Below are 19,987 nucleotides of genomic sequence, written 5' to 3'. Positions count from 1 at the left end.
GCCTCCCTCCCCACAGACCACCATTTGTGTTAGTTTCTGGTTTGTCTTGCCAGTCACTCTCGTGAAAAAGAAGCAAATACATACATACATTTTTACTTTCCTTCCAAAAGTCATCACTTTATGGTGTGCGAAGCTTATTTTTCCCTACAGGGCACCATTAGCCTGGAAACCTGTACATATCAGAACATAAAATTTATGGCCATTTTTTTCGGATGCAGACAGAGTGCTCCAGGGTGTGAGTGACCAGAGCCTATTTAACTAGCTCCCTCTAGATAGATGCTCAAGCACTCCCAAACTTTTGCTATTCTAAATAACACCTCCATGAATAAACGTGCACATATGTGGTTTAATATCTACAGAGATGTGTCTTTAGGATAGATTCTGAGAGATTCCTGAGACAAAACGTAAATGCTTTAGTAATTTTGTTGGATGTTGCTCAATCCCCCCACAGGGGTTTTGATATTTTGCATCCTGTGTAAGAGCTTCTGGTTCTCTACAGCCTCACCAGCAGTGTTGGTGAAACTTCAATTTTTGCTAATCTGATCAGTCAGAATCGGTATTTCGATGTAATTTTACTCTGCATCTCTTATTGTGAGTAGGGTCAATCATCTTTCATATACAGCTCCTTGCATCTTTTTTACTTAAATGTTTTAGTTTGAGGTAACTGTAGACTCACATGCAGTTGTGAGAAATAATACAGAGATCCCTGTATCCTTTCCCCCAACTCCACATGGTAATATCCCACAAGGTTATAGTGCAATGTCACAACCACCATGTAGACAGCCATACAGTCCAGATACAGCACAGTTCCTTACCTTTCTTTTTATGTGCCATTTTTATATGAGTTGGACAACATGAGGTAAACATACTCCACTTTTTTTCTCTTACTAATGAGCAAAAAAGAACCAACCAACCAACCAACCAACCAATCAGAAGACTCTGAAAGGGGGAGTAAAGGTGAACTGCCTAAGGAGATCAAGACTCTCAAGGAACAACCCAGCTGTGAGTTCCAGGAATGTTTTTCTTGCCTCTTCATTATCCTAGCCTGGGTGCTGAGACATCTGTAACACAGAAATGCCAACAAGAGCAGATCAAAAGAAAAAGAATAGCCTCCTCGCTCTCCCCACCCACCTCATCAGATAAAAGCATGCTCTCTGTATCCTAAGAACCGAGAAAAGCACAAGCCCGCAGGCAGGCACCTTTTAAATATAGCTCTTTTCCTCAAAAGGGAACTCCAAAAGAAAAGAAGCCTGTCTCCCCTCCTCACCTCCTTCACCTCCTCCACCCGCTCCACTGCGACAAAGCTGTGCCCTCTACCACAGAGCCTAGAGATGGGGAGGAACTCTGTGTGAATTCCCCTAATGTGACTTGTCCGAAACTTTTGCCCATTTTTCCACTGGGTCTCCAAGTAGATTATAAACTATTTGGAGGAAAACAGGGGTGGCCCCTTGAGAAATCCTTGGCAAGCATCTTCCTTATTTGGCTATAGCCTACCTGGGAAGAAACATGCCTGAGATACAGTAGGTGCTTAATAAATGCCCGAAAATATTGGGGTTGGAGAGACTGGAGACCAGGATGCTAGAAGTTGCTAGACAGGTTAAAAGACTACATAATCACCCAGTGCAAAACGACTTTTATACAAGAGTATAATGAAGGGGAAGTCTGGTTTCCATAGTGACCTTGTTCTGCCTGAACAAAAGTACTCACAGGATTTCAAAAACACTGCAGGAAGACTAACAACCACCATGATTTCCCCCGATTCTAACCACAGTGGTGGTAAAAGAAAAGAAAAAATTAGAGGGAAGAGCATGTGAAGGAAGGGAAGAAGCAGGGGAGGGCTGTGTAAGAGGAAGTCAGAATAACTCTTGGAGATGAGCTAGATATATATTTTTAAACTATCTCAGATGGAAATAATGTTCTAGAGGTAAATTAACACCTTCTCTTTACTAAGTCAAACAGATGTTTTCAGCATTTTTTCTCAAACTATTAGTGTTTTGTGACATTTATTTCATAGAGTGACTTTCACTTTCCATGTTTGACTTTTTTTATTTAATAAAAATCTCAGCAGTGAATTCTTCGCTATTGCTTTTTTCTTTTATATATAAACTGATCTATAATTTTCTAAAGCTTAGTAAATATTTAAAAAATTTTTAAATATGTTGAGTAAAAAAGATGAGCCTGGCTCTCTGTTAGGTTGTATTTATAGGCGGGTCAAAACCTATCTTAATGGTGGCCCTTAACAGTCATATTAAGGCACTGAACCTTACTTAACATGGTACAGTAAGTAGGTATGGCATATATGTATTAATGAAACAGTAATTTAGAATGCAGTGCAGAGTCCTCTCCTACAAGGTGGCAAACAGTGTCCCCTTGACAGAAACATTGACTCATTGAGCACTGTGCTAGCTTGGAGAACAAAATTGAAAGGTACACATCACTGCTCTCAAATGGCTAATAGTCTTTGGGAGAAAAAATAAAGTACAAACAAATGACTAGTGGAAGACATGCTCTAACAGGGTTCACATACTGTGGGGAAGGAGTGCAAGAGAATGAATGGCAAATTTTTCTTGAGTTGGCCAGAGGCTTCCAGAAGAGCTTATTGAATCTTAAGAGATATGTAACAGATCCTCTGGTGGATGAGGACGGAAAAGATGGTGTGCAAAGGGGCATGATGCTGGCCCTTGGGAGAATTCACAGGTGGCTCGGGAATTAAAAGGGTACAACGAAGGGTGAGGTGTTGGTCTTGGAGAGGCAAGTGGAAGTCAGGTCATTAAGGACTTAGTATGAGAAACAGAAGTGCTTGACCTTCATCCTGTAGGCAATGGGGAAGCACTGAAAGATTTAAAGCATCGTAGTATTTCGAAAGACACAATTTCCTTGGCAAGATGGCAGATGGAGTCAAAGAAGATAACAGATCTTTGTAGTAAGAAAACACTAGGGAGGATCTGGGTAGTTGTGGAAACAAAAGACCAGCTGGACTAGAAAAGGCTTGAGAGGTGTAGTTAATGTTGACTGCGAAGAAAGGGGGAGGATGACACGCAGATTTGTTCTTGGGTTACTGAGTGGGTGGTAAAGCAAGAGAAAGACAAGGTTTTGAAGTGGCATATGATAAACTCAGCTTAGGACATTCCAAGTTTTAAGTTTCTGTGACTGAGCAGGTGACCAATAAGTGGATCAGTAAATTAGAATTCTGAGCTGGAGATACCACGTAGGGTAACTACATACACCTACGGGGCCATGTAGTTAAAACCTTGTAAGTTCAAGAGATCATCTTCCTACATGTGGCTATTTTATTTAAAATTTAACAAAATTCAAAATTCAGTTCCTTACTTGCCCTATTCACATTTCAAATGCTTAACAGCCACATGTAGACCGTGACTACCATGTCGGATAGCATAGTCATAGAACATTTTCATCATCACAGAACATTTTCCTGGACAGTGCTAGAAAGTGGTCCTAGAAAGTAAGTTACTGATCAGAAAAGAGGAGAAAGGGGAAGAACGAAAGGCAGAGGAAGAGTCTTCTTAAAAAATTGAGGATAGGTGAAAAAGTCAAACCCAAAAGCCAAGGCAGGAGAGAAAAAGCAAATGATCGGGTCCATGTGGACATTTAACTTTTCAGCTGTAATGCTGAGAGGAGGTACAAATGACTGAATGCCCTCCATGAACTAAATGCTTTCCACATCATCTACCTAAGATTGCAAAACTCTTTGAGAAAATACACCTGAGTTTCATTCGCTACACTTCTTTTCATGGCTATGACTGTTGCATTTTAATTGTGCACTTTTGCTTGTTTTACTGTTTACATATATCATCACATATTTAGGGTAATCACTGACTTGATTTCCCAGTAGAATTAAAGAATGTATCATTCTTCATGATCCAAGACAATTTGCATGAGAGAATAGCATCTTACTCTAAACCTGAAAACTGACTTAATCTGAGCCAAGTTTTTGCATTGTGTCAGCCTCTTGTTAGGATTAGGTTATTTAACCATTTCAACAATCCTCAGATAGTTCCTATCATTCTCAATGGAGAGCTCAAGAAACTGGAGACCAGAGAGGTTTAAAAGTTTGCTAATAATTCACAGCTAATGATAGTGAATCCTTTAATTCAAACTTCTATCAATCTGATTCCCGAGTCTGCTTACACCCAGCACCTGCCACACAGCCCCCCTAAAAATTAACTGCAAAGCTTCACAGTCCATTGCAGAAGAACTATTCTTCTGAAGTATAATGCTTATAGCTAAGAAATATTGTGTGCCTGAAGAAAAGCTGCTCCTACAAAGCTGCTCCACTGCATTAGTGAAATGTAAAACCAGTGTGTGCAGAGGCCACAACTGAGCACCTTATCTGATAGTACGTGGGTTTTCAGGTGTTTCCACTATGTCAATTTTACATGTAGTAAGTAACGTCCTTGACAGTAGGCAATGTGTGATCCTCCAGAGCACAGACTTCAACTGATGGAATTGGGAAGGCAAAATTAGCAATGGAATTCAGGTCTACCACAATATGTTATAAAGATGTGTTGAGAAAGATACAAGTTTTATTTTTCAGCCCATATTTTTTTTTTAATTGCAGTATAGTTTTGAGTGATATAGCACTATCATTTCTGAAATCACTTAAATTAAGAGCAATACATTACATTCTCCCTAAAAACAGTCTTCTCTATAAGTAAAACAATTTTGGTCCAGAATATCTTCACAACCTTAAATCTATGTGTGTAAATACGGCACAATTATATATATATATATATATATGACCATCAAATGAGTTGGCATGTTTCATCAGAGGACACATTTAATACCATACGTAAATAGAAACCTGGGAAAGGTAAAGCTGACTCAATTTATGGCTCTGCATAATTTAAATGAACAAATGTTTATGATTTAATGATTGGCTTTATTTGTGATATATAGTGACAATAGCCCAGTAGCTCATACTATGCAGAAAAATTAATAATATTTAGAATTCATTATACAAATAAATTAATAAAAGTAACGTTCTCATAATCTAGCCCCAATATAAATCTAGTCCCTAAGAATTTTTGAGATTTGACTGTCTTACATCTTCAATACTACTTGATACCTAAAAAACAAAAAGGGACTTGACCATAACATACCAGTTTAGTTTACTTAAGTTGTGCTGGAGAAAAAAAAAAAAGTTATGCTGAAAATGGCTTATTAAATATTTATCTTGATATAAGAAATTCCTAACTGTATTGAGGACAAATATTTAAATATTACTGTGTCTCTTTTGAGGAAAAAGCTATAAGGTGATCTTTACATTTATTTACCTAAAACTTGCAAAAGTAGATGATGTGATAGTCTTATGTTTATGTTACAAACCTAGTGCAACCAAGCTATTCATAAAAATATTCATTTGAAATTTAGAAAAACACACACGACAATGAAAAACCCAGATAACCCAAAAAAAAGTTTCTGAGAGAAAATAATTACGTCATCACACAAAGTCTTTAGAACATTATATTTCATAAAAGACAATGATAAAAAAGTACAAACATTTTCATGAGAAGCAAAAAAAAAAAAATGAAAATACAAGAAATTACTAGCATTTATTTCAGTGCATTTATGTAAAAGCCTTTCTTAAGTACACTTCCTCTTTCTTATAAACACCACTATGGCCATTTGGGTTCTGTCAATTGGCATACTTGCAAATACAAGGCAATAAATCTAGAGTGCTAATATTTGTCTGTAAAATACAAAAAAAAAAATAAATAACAGAGATGAGCAAAGGCCAAATAAAATTATGCAAAATCTGTTTTCACTCATAGGGAGCCTCCAAAAGAGGGAGAATATTGTATTGCATATTTTTCCATTTTTTAAAAAAATGGATATCAATCTTTTGACTGAGAAAGGAGTATAAGCAAGTTTTTAAGATGTAATTTTGTACTTACAGAATATTGCAAACAGGGTTTTCTTATTGAACAACTTTTCACAAAATAGAAACAGAAATTTAAATTTAGATTTTAAAAAATATTCATTAGTTTTGGCAAAGATTTAAATGACTATCACTACTATGGTTTAGACATAATGTTATAGCAAATGTGAACACTTTTCCTTTTTCTACAAACAGGCCCATTAATCACTACTTTCTCTAGTTGAAAAGCACTATATATCTTTCCTAGTACTGCCATGGGGACCTCGTATTAACTCTATGTCCATATATATCTGTTTCTTGACTTTGAGATTAAGAAATACAATGAATAAGCTATCAGAAGATATCTTCATAATTTTAGAACTATTTCAACTTGCTTGACTTGATTTGTTTAGAAATTAAATAATACTTTTTCCATACACATACCTTGCATAGCACCTGATAAAGTAGTCAAGAATACATGTTCACTAATAAATCCATCAAACATAACTATAAAGAAGATAGTTTGCATATGTAATGTATTTGTTAATTTTTATGAAACAGATGTATTTTCATAAAATAAAGATAACAGGGCAAAACTGTTACTTTTATTGAAACATATAAAAGTCACTATTTATAGACAAAAATCAATTTTAGGTCTGCACTTAAAAAGCAGCACAAAAACAAACAAAAATCAAAAGACAAAAAGCAAACTAATGAGATGGCTTTCACAGGATGACATATCATATTCAAAACTGAAAAAAGCAAGATTCATTGCAGATTCATTCTTAAAACAAAAATTACTATTAGACTTAATCTGAGAAAGTAAGGCAGAATCAAGAGAACTAAGTTTTCTTGAAATTATAAAATGGATATCAAAATGAAAATATTCTAAACTATGGGCAGCTTCACATTAAAATGTTTCCCTAATAAGACTCAGAAATAAACCTAATTTTCCCCTAACTAAAATATTTAATTGGTTTATTATTTTATGAATTATGCTTCTGTGCCCCTGCTATCTTGTTAGCGATCAATGAATGTTAACTTTCCCAATTTATTTTCTTTCATTTCTTCGAATTAAAAATCTGCATTGGTTATGAGAAAGAAAATGAAGAGATACACAAATTAAAAACAAACATCTTACTTTTCAGAAGTTTTGATTTTTCATTATTTTCACTATAAGCAAAAAAAATTGAGACACAAATATTTTGGAATTATTTCTAAGAAATAAATGTGAAAGAATTCTGTTTGGTATCCTAACAGAGAGCTATTAGTTTTCTGAAAGTACAAGAATTTCCATTATTTTGTGATTAGATTTGTGGCCATTTGTGTTACCAAAATTACCATAGAAAATGACACTTCAAAATTAAACTTACAACCTGAGATAAATAGCCATATTTCAGTTTTAGGTGAACAATTCATGAGGCAAATGTTATTCAAACATCTCTCAAAAATAGATCTTTATTGTTCTCCACTGTTGTTGAAGATTCACTTTATACACACATAATTTTTTGTTTTAAATTTGTGAAAATATCTTAAGTTATTTTAAAGAATCTTTGGCTTAAAATAATTGACAATTTTCAAAATAAAAATATTTGGTTTTGCCATAAAAACTTCACCCAAATTTAAGTTAAAGTAATATACTCGATTGCAGGTAGTAAGACCTGTTTTCCGAGAAGTGTCTTATAACATTAATGTATTTAAATAACTGATTATGTATTATAATGTAATTCTATTAAATTATGCTTTTAGTGAGAAAATTTTAATAACTAACACCAGAGATGTAACTTTTTAGTGAAAAAAGTTTAAACGATATTGGCCAACATTAAAATGAATCCTTCCCAAACTTGAAATTCTATGAGTCTGAGAATTAAACTTAAAAATTTTATCTACTAAGCTTTTATCTTCATAAAAATAGAACATTTAATTTCTTATCTAATAGTATAATTCATTGGTATAAGTACTATTGGGTTTTCTATAACTTGTTCTTTAAAAAAAATTTTTGGCTCTTCTGAACTAGAAATAATAAAACAAACAACAGCAACAAAAAAGTGTACAAACACACAACCTTGGGAACATTTTTTTGAGGCACAAAATCCCTGACACTTACACCAGAGGTAAATGAAAGACATTTAACATAAAGAAGTCCTTTATATCATGTCACATCACAACTTTTAAGATTTTCTTGGTAATACTCATGCAATATGCATAAACGATATGGTTGTGATCTAGCAAAATCTGATGAGATTGCAAGCAAGGAAAAATACAGGTAATCCTGGTAAGAAGAAAAGCTGTTTAAGCCTTTTCTTCTTACCCTTTAAGATCCTAAGAAAGCTGTGACTTCTTCCACACAGAAGGCTGAAGGTCTAAAGCTCAAAACTAGTATAACAGTTAACTGTATTAGTTGGCTGTCAATTATTGACAGTTCCTTCATTTCACACAAGGGTTAACCTTTGTTTAGTGACATAAATTTACATTGTTTTTTTTCCATGCAAATAAAAAAAAGTCTATAAAAGTCCAATAAAGGCATAATCAATTACATGCAAAACTGCAACACATCTTATTTTTCAACATTTTGAACACATTAATTTACATCACATATGTACAAAATATGTTTAAACAGAAATAAAGCATTCTCTTGAATTAAATTATAGATTTCAGTATAAAAATTTTTTCTTTGTAGGGACCTCTCTTAACTTCCAATCTTAAGCAATTGCAGCTAGTCTTTGCAGTGCTCGTCATGGGAGTGTGTCTCAAAGCAGAGGAGGGGAGGAAGAAGACTACAAACCCTCACGGTAAACACTGAGGACTGCCGGCTCTTCTTCTCACAGGACAGGGCACTGTGACACATCCATTCACTGACCTCCATGAAGAGTGCATTCCAAGTTTATGATCCAGCATTCGGGTCTATCTTGCCAACAGAGTGACTTGTTTTAATAGTCTTCAATTGGAGCTAACTCTGGCATGAGGTTTACAGATATATTTGTATACAACCTATCAACGAGTATTTTTGGCATATATATTAAATTGTTCAATCCATCGATATACTGACGTTCTTTTGAATACCTTAGCAATTTATACCTATAGTATTGAGAAAAAAGTATCAGAAAACATATACAAAAAGAAAATGATGAGGAAAATGCTCAAGGTCATTTTTATAAATTAAAGTAGTTAAAGTTCTTTATAATTTTTGGTTTTCATACATAATTAAAAACCTTTCTAAACTACTGTTGTAAATTAGCATTTTTACAAGTCTTAAAATCCACCTGAAAAAATTATTCTGCACCCTTACAATTTAAACATCCTTAAGAAATAAAATGTATTATGTTTTATATTAAGAAAACACTTTTCATATAAATAATTAACTGGGCTCTTTAACGTAACATAACTGTATGTGTATATGTAGATATATATATATCTCTCTCTTTAAAACAAGCACAAAAATACTTTACTTCTATAAAAAATGATATTGACAGAAAATTCCCTTCAGAAAATTTTTTTGAGGGTGTAATGCATTTTTTAATATTTTTCATACATTAACAAATTTTGAAACCCTGGTATCTGAAGATGATATTAAACTTACCGTCCTAAAAACTGGACTTCACCTCGATGATGATGAGGAATAGATTTGTATTTTCCTAAGTCTCCCTCTGGTCTGGTTACATTATATCCGGCATAGTGAACTCTGAAATACAACATGTGGAAATGAAAATATAAAGAAATAAAATCTGACATAAACATTGATTACATGAGTTCAATTTAAAATAAAAAAGAATGCTCTAATGTATATGTTGTTAGTAATTTCAGAAGGCACTCAAAAAAAAGAGAAACACAAAATAGGATTTAGGAGCCTCAAAAATTTCCCATCCCAAAGAACCTTTCCTTGAATTAGCAAAGTACAATTTACCTAGTAGAAAGGAAATTCATAGAAATTCTGTTATTAAGCAATTTGACCTCAACATACCTATTCCAAAGGTCATCATCTTCTCCTCCCCATCCCCAGAAGGCATTAGGAAAACCATTGATCTTTCTAAATTGTTCCACTGTCAGTCCACTTACACCACCAAAAAACTCTTTATATGGAAGACTAAAAAGAAAGCAGAATATAGCATCCTAAAAATAAAATCAAAACAGTTTTCCATATGAAATTAAGTTTTTAATCTTTTATGTGCTTTGCAAAATATACCCCTATTTTCCAAATAAACAATTACGTTGATTAAATCATACTCTGGGAAATATAAAGTACGCCAAGAAACAAAACATTTTTATATTCTAGAGAAACAAGTACATCTAAATGTGTTATGTAAACCACAAAATAAAACGCCTGTGGTAATTAAAATTTAATATTTCGTACTGTTACTAAATAGCGTTCAAAATTGTATATTTTCACACCATAGTAAACTTGACTAAGTATATCAATACTGTCAATGTAATGTTAGATGTTGCTTAGCTACTAAAATTTTCTAAATTAATTGAACTTAATTATAAATGCATTAGTTATTAGACCAGAATAAATATAAATTATAAAAACAAGTCTAGCATTTAATTTTGAAATGATAAGTGCTTATTCCTATAACAATCATATCTGTTTGGATTATACTCCCAAAATGCTCAATAGATATTTGCAAGTATATTTATTTTTAATGTAATATTTAGAGAAATGATTACTTTTTAAATTGAGATATAATTAACATAACATTGTATTAGTTTAGGTGTACAACATGATTTGATATATGTATACACTGTGAAATGATTGTCAAAATAAGTCTAGTTCATATCCATCACCATACAGTTACAAATTCTTTTTCTTGTGAGCTTTTAAGATCTATTCTCTTAACAACTTTCAAATATGCAATACAGTATTGTTAACGACAGTCTGTATATTACAATTTACGTTATATCCAGCATGTAATGTACATACATGCTGTACATTACATCCCCAAGACTTATTTATCTTATAACTGGAAGACTGTACCTTTGACCACTTTCACCCACTTCACGCATCCCTGACACACCACCTCTGGCAACCACTAATCTGTTCTCTGTATATATCGGTTGAGTTTCTTTTTTAAGGTTGCACATGTAAGTGAGATCATATAGTATTTGTCTTTCTCAGAGAAATGACTATATTTTTTAGTTTGGATTTTATTTTCCTTCTGTTTCTTAAACTCATCCTCCAAGGAATTTGTCAAACTAAGTTATTCGTTTATATATAGATTGGTTTTCTGAGTTTGCAGACCTGAATAAATTCCTGTGGCCCCAAATGTGCTACCAAGGAGTAGTGTGCCAGAGTCCCTAAAGGGGTCAGGCCAATGAGGAAGGCAGCAGAGAAAACACGACCGTGCACAGCATCTGAAAATCGAGCTGAAGGAACGCTGGCGTAAGCCACACAGCTCAGCTTCCTCAGAGAAAGGGAGAAAATTTTTACTTTTCTGTTAAAGGGGTTCTCATCTTGTTCTTTGGGGAAGAAGTGCTGTTTGCCAGCTGTGATTTTGTGTGGCCACAGAAGATGGGAGAGGGAGCTCCTGCATGAAACTCTCAGCTTGCAGGAGAAAGCAATCTTAGCCCCACCCCGTACCAAGGGCACCCCAACACGGTATCAGCAACACAGACCCCACAGACAGCCAGGGTGTCCCAAGAGACCTCACAAGGCTCGCACTTGGGAAGTTAGGATTCTAGTAATAACACCAGTTGGGGTTCACTATGGCCAACAAGCATTCATGGCACTGTTGTTTCCCACACCATTTGGATTATTCTCGCCCAGGCTAGTGGTTTTGGAGAAACCTGAGATCCGTAGATAGGTAGATATGGATAAGAATGTGTGTGTGTGTGTGTGTGTGTGTGTGTGTGTGTGTGTGTGTGTAGTATGGCACACAAGATGCATGTGAAAGCATTACGCTTAGTGACATGTATAAATTGGCAAGCACATTAATTCCATTTACTGTTCTGCTTAAATGGAAACAATCGATTGCATGATACCCAGAATGGAAAAGATTAGATAAAATAAAGGTATGAATAAAGAAAAGAAAATGTAAGCTCAACAAGCAAAAGTGTAGCAGTGTTTATCTTACAAAAGAGAGAGAGACACTGATCTGCAGACCTGAGCTTCCTGGTCAGCAGCCATCAGAATATGGGCACCACTGGGGGGCAGAAATTCTCCATCAGGCTCCCTCCTCCCCAAGGCTGAAGTCTGTGCACTGCCCAGTCACTCCCTGACCCGCTGTCATTCTTCCTAAGCTAACATTTGAATTTCTATTCAAATCCAAGATACCCTCCTAACCCTAGGGTTCACCTAGGTGGATATGAATAGTTCATTCTCTACAAGTTAATATTTCCAAGTAAAACGATTAATTCAGAATTCTTTGTTTATATAACCTTTATATAAACCTTTTTTTAGTGAAAATCAATTATCCTGAATCTAATTTGTGTCTAGCAGGCTGACCAAAATTGAGTTTCCAGAAGTGCTAAGAACCAGATTCTCAACCTAGATGACCTTCCCAAGGTAACAGCAGACTTGGAGTTCACATACTGCTGTATTGAGGAAAAAGTTTTCTAATAATGACAATGACCAGCAAAAAATAAAAATAAAAAAGCCATTCTTTCCTTGTTTTAGTGCTGATTCACCTGGTCAAGTCACTGCCCTTCCCTGCCCTGCAGGTAGGACACAGGCACCATCTCCCTGGTGCCAGGCTATTTTCTCTTCTGTCCACTTCCATTAGCCAATGAAAACTATGATCTCTTTCCCAGATTAGACCTGCATGCTTTAATGCCAATTTAAGTTATTGTCACAGATCCAATGACTATGTACATTTCAAAGTATCTGTAATCATAGAATAGGGAAAAAAAAATGTTTCTTATTATTAAAGGCAAGTCAAGAATCCCTAGCTTAGAAAGAAGGTAACACTGCAGAAGAGAGGCCCTTCACCACACTGAAACGTCACTGGGGAGGGGGAGCAGAAGGGAGACAACAGGTGCTGTGTACCTACCTGGGGCAGGCCCAGCATATGTGATCACATAGCAGCCCTGTGGATGGGCTCTGTTACTCCAATGAACAAGGAAACTGATGTTCAGAGATACATGTAACTAATCAAGTCTTATAACTGTTAAGTGTGAAAAACAAAAGTTAAATCCACATGTGCTTGACAGCAGAAACTAGTCTCTGTTTTCCACCATCCCACACTCAGACCTCAGTGTGAGGAAGCACCTAGATGGATGACAAGCAACTCTACATCCTGGCTCCCTATGAGGACGGGCAGGAGTTAAAGGTGTTCCTTAGGCTCTTGGACATTCAGACCCAGGCATATAATGCTGCTACCGTTTCAGTGACAATTTTGTAAGTACTCTGTATGCTATCTGGAAGACTGCAAATTACTTACATATACATGTATTTATCCAGCTTTGCTGCAAAATGACGTGGCATTTCTCCACATCCATAATAGTTTCGATCATTTTCGGGTAGATGATCTACATCATGGAAGATAACGCAGTCCCAGACGCTGTCTTTCATGGCCTCTTTGAAGCCCACGTTGAAGAGCATTGCACGGTTAAAAGGTTGTGTGCCAGTCTCCACAGGGAGAAAAAACAGAAATGTGCTCAGGCTTTGTCATCTGATTTTTTTCTATACTTCTCTAACTTGTTGAATCATGGTCAAATAACAAATGCATTTGAATCAAATAGATAAAAGAATACCCCTCAGGGTTTTCAAATATACTGCTTAAATTTACTTGCATTATTTTATACTTTGGTAACATACGAGAAAACAATGTTATTGTCTAGTCCATTGGTCAATTATCACATTTCCATAATGACATCATTCACATTTCTCTTTTATTTCAAATACATCAGGATATAGATTATTTATGACAAGAAAAAAAATAAAGCCATTAAAAATAATAGAGGTTGTATTCTTTTAGTGAAGCTTTCCATATGCTGTCAAGACTAAGAAAAACAGGAAACTGAAAGTGACTCAACAAACAGTAACCCTTCTCTTACACAACAAGGCCAAGGAGGGCTACTCTGTATTATAATGCTTATAATAAAGACAAAGGCAATTTTAGAGACAAAAACAATTGGAACTTATTATAAAAAAAACCCAACTTCCTTTATTAAAGTCATTTTCCTTTATTACTAGGGAAAATACATTAAAATGCCTAGGCAACAAACAGTTCCTATTTTATTATTCTTGCTTATGATAAACACCAAGAGTATTTTAAGGGACAAAAAAAAAAATGGGAACTTATTACACTGAACCCAACCTCCTATATTATAACCACTTACCTTTCTTTATGCAAGAAATTATATTAAGGTACATTAGCAATAAAAAGTTTCATTCTGTATCTAAAGAATATTAAACAGCAATTACCTATGCCTTAGCAATATTTCTCAAAATCATTTCCAAAATATAAACAAAAAAGGATTAGGACAGGAACAAATGAGATACACAAAGCAGTCATCAGCAGAGTACTACCTCAAGAGTGAAAAACTGCTAATTTTCACTCCTGGGTCCTGCACTAACTTGAGGGAACAGAAATCACTTTACTTTTTATAGCTTCTTTCTTCACCAGTGAAATGGATGGAAGAAAATGGAAAGGGAGTTCAGTTATAATGTTATTACTGGTTTATCAACATCAGCTTGAACGACTTTCTTTCAAGGTTTTAAAAATCGTTCTTATTAAATGTGGACATAATACTTAATGGCTTGTAATATAAATAAAAGATTCTATGTCTAACCCATTTTCATCCTCCGAAAGCAATACATTTCGACTCCTCTAGCAGTGTATTCTGGTGCTTATCTCCATGTTTCAGGATAATAAGAGTTCTGATTTTTCCTTGCTTTATTAACTTCAGACTGTCTGTTGACTTCTTACCATGCTTTTTTACAGCACCACACTCACAGCCCCTCCGTGCCCTCTCCCAATATAGTTATATCATAATTTCTGATTAAATCGATAGTGCTTACATTATTAGGACTGTGGAAATATTTCCTGAGTGCTGAGTGAATTAGGATTAGCATTCTGTTTTCTTTCTCAAACTGGGAATAATACCTATCTTCTGTTTTCTTAGTTTCCCATATTACTTTATACAAAAGTCCCCATAAATATGCCCTATATCTATTAATAATTGATATAATCATTCAAACACATCAAATCATCTATCAGTTCTTTCTCCACCTCCCACTGCCCTCAGTTCTTGCTCCAGTCTGGACCAGTCTGACCATGTACAACTATCACACTGGGACTTCTCTTTCATTCTCTAGATCCTCTGTATTTTTACTTGGCTTTCTCAATTTGCTGAGGCACATCCCTCACCAATTTCCTAAGTAAGGGTCCATGGAAAAAAAAACATTTTTTTTTAAGTCAATGAATGATTGAAAATGCCATCAGTCTATCCTCACATTTGATAGACATTTTGGCTGGGTAATAATTTTAGGGTGAAAATCAGTTTCCCCTAGAATTTTAAAGGCATGGTTCTACAATCTTTTAGCTATCAGAATTGTTGAGAAGGGTCATATGATTATGATACAATGGTAATTTGTCCTTCAGAACCTTTTTGGTATCTTCCCTTTTTAATTTGTACTCTAAAATTTCAAAAATAACATGCTGAATAAGGGACCTATGTTTTATCCATGTGTGCATCTGGGCCTCTTTAATCTGAAGACTCAATGGTAATTTGTCCTGCAGAACCTTTTGTTATCTTCCCTTTTTTAATTTGTGATATTCTAAAATTTCAAATAACATGCTGAATAAGGGACCTATGTTTTATCCATGTGTGCATCTGGGCCTCTTTAATCTGAAGACTCATGTTTTGCTTCTGGGAATTTTCTTATATTAGTTCTTGGGCCATTTTCCCCATTCCACCCTAATTTGTTCTGCCAAGAATTTTTTCCAGAACGGAGGTGAAGTTTTATTAGTGGTCTCCATTGATGTGTATCTATTAGTGTGTGTAACAAATCACAGCAAAATTTAGTGGCTCAAAACGTAATAGTTGTTTCTTGTGCTCCAGCATCTGTGGACAGAGGATCCTGACAGCACAGCACATATGCCTTATCTCTGCTCCATGATGTCTGGGCCTCAGCTGGAGGATACACTTCCAAGCTGGCTCACTTACATGGCCAGCAAGATGAAGCTTGCAAACTGATTCCTCTCCACAGGGCTGCTGCCTGAATGTCCTCATGACTTAGCAGCTGGCTTCCCTGAGAGCGAGTGATCCAAGAGACCACGACAGAAGCAGCAATGTCTTTATGATCTAACCTCCAAAGTCACATGCTGTCACTCTGAAGTTTGGTTGCCCGCACAAGTCAGCCCTTACTCACTGAGGGAGGAGACCACACAAGGGCCTGGTTACAAGGAGGAGAGGTTCACTGGGGCCATCTTAGAAGCTGGTTACCCTGTGATATATTGGTACTCCTGTTTTGTTTCTGTTTTAGGGGTTATTTTCTTAAGTTTATCTTCCAGCCATTCTGTTGAGAGTTTTCTTTTAGTTACCATATTTTCATTTTCAATAACTTGCTTGTACTGATTATTCTTTCTTTACAGTGTCCTGTTTTTGTTTACATGGATTTGTTATCTTTCCTTCATTCTCTGTGAATACTGATTATGACTTTGTTATTGTTCTTTTCTTTTCCTTTTAAGATTTCCTCTATTCTCTCCAATGTCTCTTATTTTCTACACACCCTTTTGTTCGACTGATTTTGTCTCCTCTTGTGGAGGCTTTCTTCAAAATCTGAGAACCCTTGGCCGCCCAATCATGCTTGAGAGTAAGACACTTGGAGAGCTAAGAGAAATCACCATGTATGTATGTAAGGATCGCGGCATACCACTCCTGACTCAAACACCTACACCACACACATACACACCTGAGTGTGCATGAGCGAATCCCCAAACCAAACTAAAACCACAAAGCCTCATTCCTCTTCCGCAGTGTTCTACATGTCCATAGCTCAGAAAATGGCAACAGCCTTGTGCAAGGCAAAAACCCTGACATTACTGTTAACTGTTCTCCATCACTCACACAGCACATCTAACTCTTCAGTAAATATCATTTCTAAATCCAGCATAGCCCAAACCCAACCATTGCTCACCTCTTCCTATAGCAGCCCAAGTCAACCTCTCCTCTTACCTGGACAACTGCAAAAGCTTCCTATCTGCTCTTGTTTCAGCCCTTGTCCCCCTCAGTCTATTCTCTGAATAATCATCTTTTTAAAACAATACTTAGATCATGTCATTCTTCTACTCAAAATCCTCCAGAATCTTCCAACTTCACATGGAATAGTCCAAGTCCTCACCCTGGCCTGTTAGGTCCTTCATTATCTGCTTCTCAACCCCTCTCTGATGTCCTCCACTCATCACTCTAGTGACACTGACCTCGTTCCCCAAACACACCACGCAGCTCTTGCCTGGCCTGAAATGCACATTCCCCCAACATCATTCATGGCTGCTCCAACCTCACCTCCTCTACGAGGCCTTCTCTGAACACTGCATTAAAGAGTACCCCTCCTTGTCCTTACTACTCTCTTTGCCCTCACTCAGCTCTGAGCACCACCTGATATATCACACAATTATTTATTGCCCATCTCTCCTCATGAGAACAGGAGAGGCCTTACCTGGTTTGTTCACTTCTGTATCCTCTTTGTTGAATGAATGAAAGTGGGCGTCATGGAGGTGACAAAGTGACAAACTGGCCTTCCCCTACACAGACTTCCAAATATTAGATTGGGCATCTTTTTCCTGGGGATAATCTATTTCTCTACTGAAGAAAGCACTCGTGCCCTCCCTCAGCTGGTGGAGTTGGGGAGATTCATACTTAACTACTGGCTTCGAAAAGCCAAACAGTGAAAAGGGCCGAGGGCCCCTAGGGTCAGTCAGCATGCACACTTACTTAACCCCTCTGTTTTGAGGCCCCACAGGAGAGCTTTGTCAGCACAGTCGGGACCTTCTCTAGTATGGTTTCTCCGGAAAATAAACTTTACATTTTCCTATAAGATATAACAGAGTAATCACCTGCAACACAAGCAAAGATGAGGAACTGGGGATTTGATTGTTTTGTAATCAAACTTTCACACAATTCCCTTAATTTTAGCCAGTGCTTCAGTCCACCTTTTGTGACACCTTTCAAGAGCTAAGATTTGCAAGGGTTTGGCCAGCAGATTAATTCAATCTTGTCACAATCACCCTCATCAAGCACATGGGTTTCAACATCCTTTGCTCTGCTAAGGGAATTGCCAGTGATCCACCTGTTCCTTGACTTCCAGAAACGGGTTGAAATCTCTCGACTACTCCCATCTCTTTGTCCTTGTGCTTTAATAACCTTTTTAAAGTTTTTTCTTTCATTCCCATTTTAGGAGTTTGGAAAGGAGAACAAGTAAATGTGTATATAATCTTTCATATTTAACTAGGAGTTCTGAGCTGCTCTTCAATTGCTTAGCACTTCTGGGCAGCAGTCCAGCAGAAAAATTACTCTGCTATTTCATATGTGGTAAAGATGTTACTGCTCAAAACCACACACTATCAGATGTACTGGCCTGAATTAATATTGATCCAGGTTGAGATTCTGACTTAAGAAGTGTATAAAATATGGATTTAAATTGCTTCGCAAAGATTACTTCATCACATACACAAAATAATTCACTGATGCTAAACTCTCAAGAGAATACGCTTTTAAAAACACTGCAGCAGATAGCTCATCTCCTGACACATTTGGAGACTGAAGTTTTGAAAAAGGAAACTAGCAGTTCGTAAAACTAACCTAGAAGTTTGCAGCTACGATTCATAAAAGTATCTAAAATTTTTGATTTGTTATCAAGTAAAAAAAAAGTCAAATTTTCATGGTATAGGTTGTTACACTAAAACATACATATGCAATATGTACTATATGCATCAATATATGCACGGAGAACAAATCTTAAAAGGGATTTACGTACAGAAAAGTGTAAATTATATTAAAAACTAAATATTGCCGAGGAATAGAGGCAAGAAGCAAAGAATAAGAAATTTTAAAAAAAGAAGAAATAAAGGAGTTCCTAGAATAAACTACAAAGGAGCTGGCAAAACACACTAGATATTACAATTTTAGGAATAAAATTAGAATATTTTTGACCAAAAAAAAAAAGAAGGATCTAATAATATAAACTGGGTCACTTTCTATCTACTTATAAATAAGGAAATACATTTTCAGTCAGCTTTAGTGTGAGTAAAAAAAGGAAAGATCAGGATAAAATGAGTTCATCAATATTGAAATCAGAAGTATCCAAATTATATTGTATTTGAAACACAAACAAAATGTATGATTTTAGAAATGCTACATGGAAATCAGTGATAAAATTCATCAAGTGCCTTAATGTTTGGGAGGTGGAGTGGGGAAGAAAAAAATCAAAGATGCCATTTTAAGTATAAAATTAACGACAAAAGTGGGAAAAAATAGAAGTATGGCAAGTATCTCTAAAGGGTTCAAAAAGATGGAAAGTAATTGTATATATGCTATGCTGAGACAAGAAAAATATTTAGAGAAAAAATTAGCTGAAAATGTGAAGGATAGAGAAAAAATTCATTTTAATAGGTAAGATATGGGACGATTAAAAATGACAGGAGCACATCAACTGACAAATAGAGTAATGTGGTATGTACCACTAACAGCCCAATCTAAAATTCAATTTTACCCAAATATAAAACCAAAGATTTGCGTTATCTGGTTAACCTTAAGCTAAATATTTTTGATCAAATCATATCTGAGTTTATTACATTCTACTAGACTTAGTTACCACTTTGAAAAACATTCTCACCTGTTCAATGACATAAAAGGCAAATTCCAGCCGCTGTTTCTGGAGCATTGGAATCAGATGCAAGAAAAAAATTGGAAGATGTTCATGGCGATTACGGAAAGGAATGAGAACTGCCACCTTTAAAACAAAATAGTCACCTGTAAATAATATTGCATCAAGTCCTACAAGTAAAGATGAAAACTAACCCTTAAAATTTTGATGGTTTCACAGTCACACCCTTATGAATCTTCTCATCAGAGACCTAACAATGAGCAAAAATAGACATGGCCCTTGCCTTCGTGCCATTTGCGGTCTTGGGAACCTGGGGAGGTAGAAATGGGCTCTGAGGGCCAGTC

The 19,987-nt window shown here is 35.8% G+C and overlaps 1 protein-coding gene across 2 annotated transcripts in view; it reads right to left on the bottom strand.

The window, feature by feature from the left end:
- Window positions 1-5,554: 5,554 nt before the first annotated feature.
- The window catches only part of B4GALT6 (beta-1,4-galactosyltransferase 6), a 58,896-nt gene continuing 44,463 nt past the window's right edge, over window positions 5,555-19,987 (bottom strand). For both annotated transcript variants that reach the window (XM_039843909.1, XM_039843902.1), the window contains exons 5-9: window positions 19,653-19,769; window positions 13,252-13,439; window positions 9,840-9,962; window positions 9,459-9,560; window positions 5,555-8,956 (exon numbers count right to left, since the gene is read on the bottom strand). In XM_039843909.1, coding sequence (XP_039699843.1) covers window positions 8,809-8,956; window positions 9,459-9,560; window positions 9,840-9,962; window positions 13,252-13,439; window positions 19,653-19,769 — 678 coding nt within the window. In that variant the 3' untranslated portion in view covers window positions 5,555-8,808. The remainder of the gene's footprint in view (window positions 8,957-9,458; window positions 9,561-9,839; window positions 9,963-13,251; window positions 13,440-19,652; window positions 19,770-19,987) is intronic.

The sequence above is a fragment of the Pteropus medius genome, unplaced genomic scaffold, assembly GCF_902729225.1.
Source record: "Pteropus medius unplaced genomic scaffold, Ma_sr-lr_union100, whole genome shotgun sequence".
Classification (NCBI taxonomy): Eukaryota; Metazoa; Chordata; class Mammalia; order Chiroptera; family Pteropodidae; genus Pteropus; species Pteropus medius.
The sequence above is the reverse complement of the archived record's forward strand: the minus strand, read 5'-3'. Positions and strand labels throughout refer to the sequence as shown.